The sequence below is a fragment of the Amia ocellicauda genome, chromosome 5 (genome assembly GCF_036373705.1).
Source record: "Amia ocellicauda isolate fAmiCal2 chromosome 5, fAmiCal2.hap1, whole genome shotgun sequence".
In the NCBI taxonomy this organism is placed as follows: domain Eukaryota; kingdom Metazoa; phylum Chordata; class Actinopteri; order Amiiformes; family Amiidae; genus Amia; species Amia ocellicauda.
Window position 1 is genome coordinate 34586117 of NC_089854.1, and position 14421 is coordinate 34600537.

At 42.9% G+C, this 14421-nt stretch overlaps 1 protein-coding gene across 4 annotated transcripts; it reads right to left on the reverse strand.

The window, feature by feature from the left end:
- Positions 1-74: 74 nt before the first annotated feature.
- Positions 75-14099, reverse strand: unk (unk zinc finger). Of its 4 annotated transcripts, none has more exons than XM_066704896.1 (17): positions 13801-13929; positions 11991-12063; positions 11289-11498; positions 10475-10651; positions 10145-10275; positions 9867-10002; positions 9316-9433; positions 8224-8308; positions 7332-7453; positions 6747-6917; positions 5601-5666; positions 4474-4648; positions 3970-4098; positions 3512-3697; positions 2433-2608; positions 1767-2024; positions 75-1619 (listed from the first exon to the last, which is right to left on the reverse strand). In XM_066704896.1, the coding sequence occupies exons 2-17, from the start codon at positions 12056-12058 to the stop codon at positions 1464-1466; spliced, it is 2364 nt and encodes a 787-aa protein (XP_066560993.1). In that variant the 5' UTR covers positions 12059-12063; positions 13801-13929; the 3' UTR covers positions 75-1463. The 4 variants fall into 4 exon arrangements, with proteins under 4 accessions (XP_066560993.1, XP_066560992.1, XP_066560990.1 ...); XM_066704895.1 differs by having other exon boundaries at positions 11991-12121; positions 13801-13875; XM_066704893.1 differs by lacking the exon at positions 11991-12063 and having other exon boundaries at positions 13801-14099.
- Between the last annotated feature and the right edge of the window lie 322 nt (positions 14100-14421).

The window sequence follows — 14421 nt, forward strand, 5'->3', positions numbered from 1 at the left end:
TATCACTCACTGGTATCTGTTTTGTGTATCACAAGGAATTCATGTTTTTATAATGACAAGGCTGAAGACCCTGCTTAGCAAAAAATAGATTTTATTCTACAAAATTGCTCCCAGAGACCATTGTTTCACTGAGAACCATCAGCAATGCAGAGCCTTTCAAACTCCCCATAAAAAATACAGATGTGTATAATTAACAGAACTGTATCATATAACCCTATATGGCAAATCTTGTATGGCCCATTTTCGCATATTAATTTGTACCAGTCTATCTTCAGTAATTCTCTAACCATATAAACTCCCTTATATTGTACAGTAATGCTTTCTTAGAGCAACACAAGTGGAAATATTTGTGACCTTTTTAATCTTTGCGTCTTGTTTCATAACACTTAAACACAAGTTGTAGGGATTCAAGGGACATAATTAAAGATCAAGAACAAGTCTGGCAATTCCATAAATGAATTCATATAAAGCAGGCATAATTAGCTTATTAACACCCAAATCGTACACACCCCATCCCAAGAGTGTATGAAAAGGGTATGTTGGGAAAAGTAATTAACTGTTATATTAATTAAAAAAAAATGCAGCTAGATAAATACAATACCCACCAGAAACATAGTTTCTAAATCATATTTGTGTTGTCTTTGTATTCAGTGTTGTGCATAACAATAGTCAAGCATACACATATGTACACACCTGCTTCAAGTAAGTTCACATCATTGGGTTTGCCTGGCAGAAAAAAAGACTCTGGGGGGCTGCTTAGTAGAGAGGGGGGGAACCACTACTTTATACTGTATTATAAATACTACTTATACTGGTTTAGTAAGCTTACATTAACATGTTTCTGGTTTTAGTTTTTAATGGATGAACAAAACCCCCAATCTGACTCAAGCTGATGCACTTTGCCCATTGTTAGATTTTTCTGCTTGGTTTAACACTTATGTTTGATATGGGGGGTATTTATACAGTCGAAGGTTAAATGAAAAAATGTTATTTTGCTCATGCAGAGATCTTCTCACAAAACAGAAAAGATGATGAAGAGCAAGGTAGCTAGAATCAACTCAATGATCTGACAAAATGAGCCAACTGATCTAAGACAATAATGTGGTCTAAGGCAGCAGTATCTCACATAATTCCACAATTAACTGTCTTTTGCCTTTGGCTCTAACCTTGACTCAAAAGACTATTTTAAGCAATGAACTGTAAAATATGTTTAAAAAAATGTTATACATGTCTAATTGATAAGAGAACTAGATTACATAACTTAGAGCTCCAAAAGACACGAACAGCAGAAGACACTGCAGCCCTGCAGGAATAGAATTAGAGATCCTCGTCATTCTGAACCTCCTGAAACAATGGAATGATGCTTCTGTCGATCGCTCCAGATGTGCCACTCAAAAGATGGGACCGGCGCTGGTCAGGGGGCGTGACGGGACAATGGTGGGCTAAGAAGCACACAGGGCCGGTCAGGACTGCAGGCTCAGTGTCCGGGGGGGGGCACACAGTGGGCAGTCCTGGGTGCAGGAGCAGGCCTCGCAGAGAGCCCCGTGTTGGCATGGCAATGTGACCCTGCCACCCTCCTGGCACCGCAGGCATTTCAACTTCTGCTGCTGGAACACTGCCTGAGGGACAGAGACAGAGAAGGACTCTCAAATACAGGATCACAAATACCAATACTGGACATTACAGACATTGCAGACAGCCAAGCCTGACCACACACTCGCTCTCTGCAGGGGCGTACAGTGGTGCTGGTGCATGCTGGGAGTTACCTGCTCCACTCGATCCAGAGCGCTGAGCAGCTGTGCCTGCAGGCTGTAGAGGGCGGCCAGGGGCAGAGTGCTGAGGTGCGGGTAGCTGTGCATGGACAAGGGCTCCTGACCGGCAGTCATACGGCCCAGCTCCTCCTCCAGCTGCTGGGCCTGCAGGTCGACCGCCTGCCCCTGCTCTTGGGCCAACGCTCCTTCCCGGCCCAGCCGCGCCGCCGCCTCGCGTGCCTCCCCCACCTCGCTCTTCCACACCTCGCATGCCTGGGACGGGGAGTAGGGAAGAAAAGGGGAACCGAGTCAGAAAATGGGCTGCTATGAAGTACCAAGAAGCAGATGCACAGACGGACAGAGACAGAGACTACTAGCAGAAAAACACACCACTGCTGGAATCTGCTCTGAAGCTCCAGCCTGAGAGACCTGCCGATGTAGTCGTTTCTGAACTGTACCGTTTCATCAGTAACACAATGGCATTAATAACCTAAATCCTATATAGATATACTGTATAAACAAGGCAGACTAACTTATTAAATGTAGATAAACTAGAAAAAAAACAACACCACTTCCACAGAAGCACGGGCCTTAACTAGTTTCCCACTTCCAACTTCCGAGGCTGTGGCGAATTAATTTGATGGGCAGCTGGCCTAGAGTTGAGTCTTCCTCTGTGCTCACCTGTGTGGCCTGTCTCCAGGACTCCTCCCAATGTTTGAGGGCGCCATGGGCGTCATCCAGCTCATGCCGCAGACGGGCCAGCTCCCCCCCACCTGACAGGAAGGCTGGAGGGGTGGTGGGAGATCCCTGCCCTGGGGGCAAGTGCTCCCAGATACTACTGTTCATGCCATTCAGTCCTGCAGGGAGGGAGAGGGAGAGAGCGATGTATCATGGACTTATGCCGTGTGTCCACCAAAGCGTTTTCCGCAGCTGAAAATGACAGGCGCTCGTCTGAAAGCGTCCGGCTGCAAGGCTTCAGAGCTCTGGAGGTGCAGCGCTGTTTCAGTGCTATGATACGGAATATCAGCAGAAGTCATGTGTTGAAGTGCCTAATGTCGCAGATAGTTGGTGATGCTAACAAATACTGAATGTACAATGTCGGCAGGTAGAGGGAAGACTGAAGTGTGTAGAGAGAGAGGACGGATGGTCAGTGTGGTATTTGTCCCGCCCCTCCTCCACTGTGATTGGACGGCTTGGTAAAAAGTGACAGTGTCGAGCGTTGAACATTTTTCAACTCTCAGCGACCAGAAAAAAACACCCAGCACTGAGCGCTCAGCGTGAAAAAGACGCTCAGTGCCACGTCACGCTGCCGGCATTTTAAAAACGCAGCTCCCATTGCAAACAATTGAAAAAATACACCGACCTCAGGAAAAAATGCTTTGGTGGACACACGGCCTTACTCTAGCATGAGCATCACTATTAGTGTAGGCCTAACTCTTTGACTCATACAGAAGGCTTTTGAGTCACTCTTCACATTTATTACCCAAACCCACACAACCCTGGCAGTTTGGATCGTAAATGGGGTGAATTATCAAGGTTCCTAGAAATCCATTTGCCACGGAAAAACTTGTTTTAATCTGTGAACTACACTGATAAACGTATTTTGAATGTTTAGCGTACCACTGAGTGTAATTTCTGCATTTTTAGGCAACATTGTCCTCTTTTGATCAGTGCTTAAATATACATTAATAAAGCATTAAACTTGTGGTATATTAGTTTTTTTAATCACAGAAAACTATTTTTAAAGACTGAATACTCACCTAGAGAGCTGTGAGAATTCCCCAGGAAAGTACTCTCTGATTGGCTGGGTTGTTGGAGGTGGGAGGACAGGAAATGGGAAGAGAGTGCTCCAATTGGTGGAGAAGGGGAGGTGGAGTGGAAGGAGGCGGAGCTGCTGAGGGATCCTGGGATGTTGACTGGTGCCGAGCTCTGCAGCAGACTGCCCCCTGAAAGCCAAAAGGAATAAGGCACAGCCAGAGAGTTAGGGGTTGCCATAGACATGGAATGGGGATGGAGGAAGTAGCAGAGATGGGACATACCAAAATATATTTTTAAGAAACTGACATTCAACATGTTCAAGGTATTATCTCAAAAACATGGACACACCAAAACACGTGTAGGAAAATTAAGGATGTAAGTTCTAAGAAGTGTGAGCATATTAGCAGAATTTGAATGTCACTCCCTAAAGTGGTAGGGGTTGCCAGGGTGCCAGTCTTACCAATCATGATACCCGTACTGGGCACCGCAGCACTGCTATCCAGACTCTTTTCCAGCGCCGCCATGCCAAAGTCATTCAGATCTAGATCGTCCAGGGCCGATTCTGACACAGAAAGAGGATACCCGCTCACTGGTGAAGGAGTATTTAATAATAAAAGTAGGAACCACACCTACTGCTATAATCATATAAGAAATACATTTGTAGTAATACGTTTCTTCATTGTTAATATCCTAACAATTTAACATGTGTGACAATATCCCGAATGGAGACCGTGTTAATGGTCACAGCACACAACTGAGATATATATATATATATATATATTAAAACAATTAAAACTATCTATCTATTCTGCCAAGCTGTCATCATGGTTCCTTACATTAGGAACAGACCGTCTAAAAACCCTCCAGAAGTTTTAAAGCAAAACACAAATCCTACTGCGTACATTTTCCACTTTTTTCTTGTTACATGTGCACCACATGTGCCTGCCTCAATACTGCTACTCACCTACAACTGACTCCACGGTATCGCTGGTAGGGTAGAAGGGCAGGGCATTGGCGTTCATTCCTGGGGTCGTGCCAGGGGGTGCAGGGCTAGGTGGGGTTGTGGCCAGGCTGGAGGTCATGCTGGAAGAAATGCTGGATGCCAAAGGGCTGCCCACCGGAAGGAGCCCCAGCAAGTCCTGGCCAGGGGTGATATAATCATAGATTAATGTTATAACTCAAACTTGATGAAATACAATTGGATGAAAATATGATCAATGATAAACATTATATTTCCTTTTTTTGCATTAGGATTATATCGCATTTGTTTGTTATACTGTATTTGTGAACTTTATTTTCATGTATAAATAAAGGAATTATGAAATAAAGGAATCCACACACAGTCAGAATATTCAAATTTCTTCCACTGCCTTATTATGTCATACACAGAGAGTGTCACCACACCCCCTGAAACTCTTGTCCATCTCATTGAAGAGTTTCATAGGGGCAGGGCTGCCTGCATGTGATGGACAGACCAAGTCACCCAGAAGGAGGTACTTACAGATGACCAAGCTTTCAACTACTAAAGGCATTTCAAAATACTTTGTAAAAGTAATTTCTGGAAATGAAAGCTTTGTGTGTGATGTCACATGCTCCACTTACAGACACTTAGAAAGGTCTAAGTTGTTCTTATAGTGCAGTTACCCATGTCATTTGCTTAGCTTATCCATCAAAAACTGTTTTGCAAACTCTTTAACTTGAATCTTGTCTGGTGTATTTGTGTTAAATGCTAAGTTTAACAAATAGTGGTGCCAGTTTTCTGCGGTCATGTTTTGTCTGCTTACCCTATCTAAAAAAAAGAAGTCGGACAGTCATGCAGATCAGAATTTATCACAACTGTCAACCACAGATGTATTACATTGGTAAATTAATTAAAAGGATGAGAATAAAATGTCCCCGAGTTGTAATATGAACATGGGGGCCATAAACATCAAAACACATTTGATTAAAACATTCCACTGACTCAAATGAAATAGACAAAAATCCAGACAACTTTCTCACTGCTTCTCAGTCAAGGCAAAGACTGAATTTCAGTGCATCACAGGAGATGAAAGATGAATGCAGGGACAGGGGGTGAAAGGGGCGCACTACCTGCTTGCTGTGTGTCTGTATTGACTCTCTGCTGCGCTGCTCCAGCAAGTGGGGTTTTTGTTTTGCCTGCAGAGAGATACAGGAGACTGAGATGCTGACACTGCTGTCAGAGGGCATTTCACAACACATCATACACCACTGAGTGCTCACTGCCATACAACAGGGCTCACAAACTCAGTTCCCTGAGGGCCGAAGTGTCTTCTGACTTTTGTTCCAATCCAGATCCCAGTTACTAAATTAGTCTGAATAGGTGATTATATTTGTCCACAGGTTGGAAACTATGTTGTAGGCAGTGCACCATGAACCAAAAGTCATTTTTCACAACCTACAGTACCTTTACAGTATGTGATATGCATCTAATTGACCCTTGCCATACAGTACTATACTGTAACACTGTACGGCAAATGGGCTAAAGAACCTGCAGGCACCTGACAGGCCAGAGGGAGGAACTATGGTGCAATGAACTGCCCACTTCTACCCACTGCAGCAGAGCTCTGGGAACTTCTGGTCAGTAATGGCACACCTGGCACTGGAAACTACCTTAATCCAGGATATAAGGGCACACCCTGCACTCTGTGTGGAGTCTTACCTTTTATAACTAATACATTCTGCCTTTATACTTCAGTCACTTTGGAATAATCCATTCTTCAATCTGACTGATTAAGCTGATTTTGTTAAACATTCAATTTTCTATCCTCAGTTCAAACTGGAACAATTCCCAAATTGCTATATATAACTAAGGGAAATAAGAAAAAGAATAAAGCAGCTCCCTAAAATACTAGTGTGAGGATTAAAATACCATGTTTGTTTGTGAACTTATAGCTCAGAAATGTAATTAATTTCGATTTACAAGATTCATGTTATCTTGTGTCATTGTGATAACTTTGCACAGGAGAAATGTTTTTCTGCTTGCTCTCCTCAATTAGGATAACTGCCATTACTAAAAAATAAAATTAACTTTATGATGACTATGTAGCTCGTATCTGTTTTGTATATCATTAGCTCAGATGCAAATATCTGAGTATGGGAAACAACTGACATTATCACAAGTGTCAAACATAAAGGCTGTGGGAATTAGATCCAAATCAAATAAAAAATAGTTTATATGTGGCACATCAGTTACACGCCCCGCAACCCCCTCCTGACCTGGTCCTCTCGCTCAAATCCTGGTGCTTTTCCATAACCCCCCCCGGCCCAGGAGGAGAGAGGTGCTTCCATTTTGGAGGACTCCATACACAGCAACCTTCCCAGCATGCCTTGCTCTGATCTGGAGATAGTACAGGTACCACGCATGTTGCTGCTACTGCAGGACAGGACCTGAAACAAGGAAAATCAGGTAGCCTGTAACCCTGTAACCAGAGATCTGGGAACCCCTTGGCAATTTGCAAGAGTTCACTGTTAAAATAGCTTTTTTAATATAGGATTTTTTAATTATATTTCTATTATTCTTGTTTACAAGAATCCGATCCCCCCCCATCCCCATCTATTTGGTCAATCGATCAGAAATGAACATCTTGTAAAATGTACCAAAACACACAACACACATAGGCCTTTATATAAAGATACAAGTAATATTAACAAAGTAATAGTAACAAAGTAACAAAGCAAGCATACACTTTCACAACCAACACAGAAATGTTTTTTGCTGTCAACAATTGTCATAAACTTGAGACTCATTGAAATACCGAGAGCATATACAACAATGGAGCTGTGTGTAGGAGAGTGTCTTACAGTGTGGAGTTCTGCACTGTGGGAGCTGTTGGGACTCCCTAGACCGGATTCCTCCACAGCCCCATGGGGGAAGAGTGGCAGGGAGGCCTGGGTGGGGCTGGCCTCATCACAACAGCCTGGTTCTGTGGGAAACAGACAGCACAGCCTTCAAATACCAACACAAAAGCCAACCCTGACACACAGAATCATCCACACTCACACACTAAGCAAACTTAAATGTATTGAATACAAAATATAAAATACAGTCCCACTAAAATATACAGCCTTGGTCACACATTCAAATCATCACAACTACAGGTCTCCTTTCAAAGCATGAACCAATCCATCAAGATTCCCATGTAGACACACACATAAAATAACATTCACTGTCAAACCAACACCATGTGAGCTCACATAGCACACAGATACACATACACCCACAAAGACATAACTGAAAAAACTTACAGGTGTACACATGCACATACACACACCAGCACACGTAGCCACACCTGAAAATCCAGACATGACAGACCCTGTTTATTTTTGCATTAAACATGGTTCAGACACATTCAGCATTGCATGATCGGGCTCTGCAGGTAAAAAAAAACACCCATTCATTTACTCTTAACTCTTCTACCAAAGAAACACCATATATTGTAAATTATACCAACTAAAATGCATGGAAAAATCGAATTAAATTAAAACACAGACATTTTGTAGACGTAAATATAAGAAAGGGCATGTTGCTCAAACTGGTGTGCAGTGGGAGTCTGATCTGTCTCCCAGCCATGAGCAATAGACAGAGATACACATATTACTGTAGTAGACTATCAGTGCTTTTCATATACGATCAATATTCTACCCAGCCCTCTCAGGGCAGCTGATGTATGTGTAAGAGTTAAATTCCACCTACGGTCCACATGAGCGAAGGCACAGAACGGGCCCCGGGGGCAGCTGCCAGATTGCTGGATGTCGTTGCACTTTGTAGATTTATAAATCTGAAAAAGACAAAGAGCTGCATGATAAGACCAACCACCACCAGAGTGCTGACGTGCCTCTGTAGATTTCAGAAAGCTAGCTACTACAGTCAAATTGCAAATGAAGAACAGATAATCTAATTTAAACATTTCTAGTCCCTACCTAACTTTAAAGCTGTAACACTCTATGCACTGCAATCAACTAGTCAGTCGGCGCGCTGTCTTTTTTTTTTTTTTTTTTTTTTTAGAACAAATCAATGATTTGAACACAACTAAACTAATTAAATGTGTTGTGAATATACACTTTATAAAGGGCATTGCTCTTTATCATTTGACTGCCGTGTCCTTTTGATTTAACTGAGAAAATGACATGGATTAAAACTATTTACAGGCAGGTAGTAATAGCAAAAATAAATATGAAAAGTAAGCCATCCTAGGATAAATCATAGAATTGTAGCTGAACTTCAAAGGACAGCAATTGCAGTTTTTGTTTTGTTCTCATGTGTTGACAGGAGTAATATTTTTCAGTTTAGAAGTTATATGGCGAGGTTAACATATTTAAAACATTGTCCACATATTAAATACATATATGGATCACATCTAAAATATATTTATATGAACATGAGAAACATATTTATAATACATATATGTAGAACTTCCTCCTGAAAAATCCTCTCGTTAGATTGTATTCCAGGGTCAAGTGCTTACTGTTGTTGAAACAAAGTGAACAGTCTTCAGATGTTGGTGCATTTTGAGTGCTTGTGGTTGGGTGTCGGAGGTATTTGGAAATGGGCAAGATAGTTTCTCTATTTTAGCAACTGCCAAATTCCACCAAACTGCCAGTGAACTATTTTTGACTGTTAAGTACTTCTTTTGTTGCTTTGCTCATGCTGTAAGATTATATAAGGAAACTTATTCATATGTAAAGTTTGAGATAAATTACAAGGAAATGATTAGAATGAAAGTAAAGAGAAAGACAACAACAAAATCGTCCTCTGGGCCATTATATCCAGCTGGCATGGCGTTACCTCGGGGTGGAACTGCTGCTCTGTGCGTGTGTGGCAGTACTGGCAGCCGTCTCCTCCATCGCACTTGGTGGGGTCTCCCCACTCGTCGCTGTGCTTCACTGTGGGGCAGGGCAGCGACCTGAGAGACACACAAACACTCGCTGAACACCCCAGACACACAGACACTGGCTCTGCAGATACTACAGACCGAGAGAATTTCTGTTCCGCACAGCACATTGGCCCATATTCATTAACCTAAATATCACTATGCCTTTTATCAACCATGAATAACAAGCACCCAATTGTACCAAATAAAATGAAAAACGCTCAAATATATTCTATCTCTAACTGTCTTTAAAGAAAAGAGGATCTGTTATTCAGATTTTTTCTCATTGCCATAAACTGGTTCTGAAAAAATGTAAAGGTAAAGGAAAGAAATGGAAGTTAACAGGTTCCTTTCCAATTGAATCAGTATCTTGAGATCTGAAATATTTGCATGTGGATTATTTCAGGAAATATAAATATATCTGGAAATGGTTAGAAGCAGAAGGACAGGATTCTGCTGACAGTACCTGTACTTGTGTTTGCGAGGGCTCCTGCGGCGGTCTTTGCTGTTGTGGTAGTAGGGACAGGCGTATCCCTGGCGACAGAGGCGGGGGGGCTTCTTGCACAGTTCTGTTTTATAATGGGACAGAACGTAGGTGTTCTCTGTGAAGGAGAAAGGAGAGAAGGTCTGTCAAACCCCTACCTCTGAAAACACAGCCATGCAGACCGCAATTCCTGAACACTCCCAAATAAGCATCTGCCTAATAGACTTTGTTTAACCACTGTTTTATTCCTTCACACTTGCCTTGCCAGCGGGGTTCCTCGCTCAGGATTTTCTCAATGAGGGCATAGCTAGCAGCAATGCCTGGCTGGCCCTCCGCACCGCCCTCCACAGCTCCCTGGCCGTTCTGAACAGCCTCCATAGCCTGGAGCTCTCTGAGGGGGCAAAAGCAGTCAAACAAACAAAAAAAATTACACATCACACATGTGATAAAACAACAGACAATTTGGTTTTGTCTCAAAACATCCTGGGTTTACGCCCTGGCGGATATTGTTTGACAATGTAGATTCATGCCCTGAAGGCAGAGTGCTGAGCACAGGGTGAAGGGGGGATGTCACAGTGCCACCACTATACCTTATGTCATAAACGGGGGCGCGCAGGTCCTGGGGACCGTGGGCGAAGGCGCAATGGGGGCCGTTCTTGCTGCAGTGGCCCTTAGCATCTGTCTCATGGATACAGGTGCCAGTCTTGTAGTAGCGCAGGTGGTAGCGCCTCTCAGTGTCGCCTGCTGTGCGATGCAGGAAGGGGCATCTGCAACACAAAAGGGCAAACAGGGCAGCAATCAGAGCTGAACAAATCAAACACTGAGGGGAAACGTCGTCTCGGCTTTTATTTTCTCCGCCTCAATACCAACAAGGTTTTCTACCATTCCGCTCTCTGCATTGGCTCCTGATCTCAGCTTGCATCCAGACTTTGGCTCTCATCCACTGCACCCAACTCTCCTTACACTCTCTCCAGATAACTGCGGTGTTCCTGCACCAGAAGACTCTGTGTAACCCCTCACAGCTCCCCTTCCTCCACTGCCCACTCCATCTCTACCCTACCCACTGAGATCAGTTTTTTCCCTGTTTGCACTGTGGACTTGTGTGCTGCCAAAATTTTGGAAGCCTACATGCGTTAAGTGACAGGAGTAGCAACTCCAAATTGCAAGAGGAACAAATATTAGCAATTCACATATAGAAAGAGAAAAAAAAACATACATACATTATATATATATAAAATAAGAAAAGAGACTTTAAACATCCATGTGCCTACTATGGGAGCATGTAGTTTGGATAAAACAGCATGGATCTAATTATAGCCACACAACAGGAGACTTCATGTGCTTTATGTAGTGCCTTGCTCACTCCACCAAACTCGGTCTGAGTTTGGCAGCGAGGTAACTTACTCGTCCCCCTCAGGACAGCTGCCCGAGCCCTCCTCGTATTTGGTGCAGTAGATGTCGGGGCTGTAATTGAAAGTGCCGTCGCGGCGGCGGACGGGGCGGCGGCGGCGCTGGTTGATGAAGTGCCAGTTGAAGCAGGTGAAGGGTCGGTGCTGGGAGCACTTGTGCTGCACAAACAGAGGGCACTGCTCTGTACGAAACTCCTTCAAGTACCTGAGACACAGAGAGAGAAGGCGATAGGAAAAGGATGAAAATGTAGAAAGCATGACACAGAAGAAAAAAATATTATACGGTGGTGTTCAAATATATTCAGAGCAATGATAAAGTGTAACTAAAAACTGAGCAAGGAAATGCAGGTGTATTCTCAGGATTGTTCTATACTAATGCAGTAAATCAAGAAGTAGAGAACGGTTTATTTATCAATATAGAATGTATTAAGAGCATATATGTGAGAAACAGTTCTATATACAAATTTATTCAGACACAAGCTTTGTGTAGCTTTTTAATGGGTTCAAAACAGCTTCTCAGGAGGAATATCTATAAAGAACTTCTCCAACTCTTCCAGGTCCCAAGAATACAATTTGAACATCATGTATTTAGAAATACTGACCAATGTCCTATACAACATTGGTATCAACATTTTGAATAATAGTGTGTATCTGCAGTTCCTTGCTTTTTAGTCACACTGTAGCTAAAGCTGATCACCTGGAATACTTCAAGAAAGAGCTGGATCCTTCATAACTTTTCTTGTGTTCTTGGGAGTATTCTGACATTTTTCCTGTTGGTTTAAGTCTGAATTGAGTCCATGCTTAAAGTCTTACCTAAAGAGTAAATAGCTTGTGCAGAGTGACAATAGCATAAATTAGTATCTGTATCCAATGTATAACACTCATTTCAGCCACTTCATAGAAATCAGTGGCAGTCATGTACACCCCACTAGTCTTAACTAAGTTCAATCTTTATAGTTTGCATTTCCATTGTGTTTCCATCAGTGTTCAACAAACTCTGAAACATCATTGATATAAGCATAGTAAATAAATAACTGAATCGCTCTGTTTCAAGTAAGGAGAATGAATACTTTTGACTACAATTGAAATTAATAGTCAAACACAATAACAGTTTTCTTTACAGGAAAATATAATATCAGCACAAAAACAAGAAAGAGAAAACATATAACCGGATGAATCCTCACAGACGTAGTGCATGATGAGTGGATATCACAAGCAATGACCTTGAAATACTTCCGTACAGCCAATAACAGATTCATAACAAAAACATGACTTTATATTAAGATAATTTAACACCTTCTTCCTTTATCAGCTAAATCATCACTGAATTTCATCCAGCTGTTTCTTGAAGTAACTTCAAGTTTCAGGTTCAAACACATCACTATTCCTCATTTCACTTATTAACTTGAAATAGTTCTTGGCCTTGTATTATGTACCATGCTTAAGTATATAATCATGTCATTCCAACCTAAAAAGGGGTTTCTAAATGCATTTAGTTGAATAAAAGGATCTGTTTAAACAAAAGGCAGAGTTTTTAATTTTTGGAACCACCAGCTACATTTCAACTGTTCATAGTCAGACATCAATGAAATGTCACGATAGCCCTCCTCCATGAACAGGCTGAGGAAGAGGAGGCCCGACATTCATACCTCAAACAAATAGGAAAAAAACAATCATGAATAAGGTTAAATCACAATAGGGTTGTTCAGCCTACAAATGTATTTATTTAAAGGTGCATATTCTACCTTTAAAACAATATTTCCTGCTACAAACATCAATGTAATCATAAAAATGACACACAAAAACACTGAAGTGCTGACCAGATGCGTTTAAAAGTTAAAACATAGTAGGAGACTGAGTGAATAGCAGAATAGTATTTGTTTCACGACAAGCCAGCCTGAAAATTGTTGACTTACAGCTGCCAAACAAGTAGGTACATAAAACTAAATGACTGAAAAACATCAAAAAGGGGGTTAGGGTAATAAAATTGGGGTTACTTCAGTCGCTACTTTGGTGTCTCTGTTGTGATATAACATTACAACAATAATAGTAACACTATAGAACTATGGACAAACTCACTGCTGAAATGTGAAATTGTTGGGGCCAGGCAATACACTGATCTCTTGTCGTGGTCATAATTGATATTCCCATTACTACTACTACGACAAACACAAACATCCTATTTATGAGTAGGTGTTGTTACCAATGTGAAATATGATCGGCGTGCATGTCGACAATTGAAACTTCATTAAAGCCTCGTAAACATAACTTATGAACGGCCTCGATGTGAACACATTGTTTTTTAATGAACCAAACGAATTCGACAATTCGAACGACAGAACATGATTCGTTTCGAACCCCATTTCCCCAGAAGCGGACTGACTCCGACCGGTTCCCACGGGACTCGGCCGGGCCGGGCCGGATCGAACCGGATAGAAGCCGCCCCCACGAGCCCTCCCCTTCCCCCGCCACGTCAGGTGAGGCCTGCGCGCGGCCGTGGCACGTACGTGTAGTGCTGCGGTTTCTCGGGCTGCGCGTGCAGCGCGCTGGCGGGGGACGCCGAGCCGCCGGCCGCCCCGGAGGCGGAGGTCGCGGGTGCGGCTGATCCAGCGGCGGCGAGGGAAGCGCTGGCTGGCGCGGGGCCTTTCGACATGTTTCTCTCTCTCTCTCTCTCCGCCACTCTTCCTTTATTATTGTTCTCTACACTACGAGGTCCGCATTCTTCCACACAGTGCGCTTGCGCCTGGCACAGGGAAGGGGAAGCGAACGGGGGGAGGGGGGACACCGGCCGAGAGGACCCTGGGAAATGTAGTGCTCGGACCTCCTGGCTACACGGAGGAAGACTGTGAAATATAATAGCCCTACAATGTAGAGTCTCTTAAATCGCCACTGCATGATTTACTGCAAGTGTACACTGTATCCAGACATGTGTGTGTAAAGAAAGCGGGGTTTAAGCTATGGTTGTTTTGGAGGAAACGAATGCGCTATAATCCTGCTGGAACCTGTTCCATGAAACGATCTCACCAGCGTACAATGCCGTCCTCCTCCCACACCTCCCCAGCGCACTGAGACACAACGACACCAGCGACTTAAACTAACCTTAATCTAGTTGCCAACGGACCGTTGCA

Bases quoted from the DNA above. Each gene is read 5' to 3' on its own strand.
- unk (XM_066704893.1), bottom strand. From the start codon at position 13,946: ATGTCGAAAGGCCCCGCGCCAGCCAGCGCTTCCCTCGCCGCCGCTGGA. The intron at 7,454-8,223 runs GTAGGTGGAATT...TGTTTCCCACAG, and splicing joins TGCCTTCGCTCATGTGGACC to AACCAGGCTGTTGTGATGAG. The intron at 2,609-3,511 runs GTGAGTATTCAG...CCCTCCCTGCAG, and splicing joins GAATTCTCACAGCTCTCTAG to GACTGAATGGCATGAACAGT.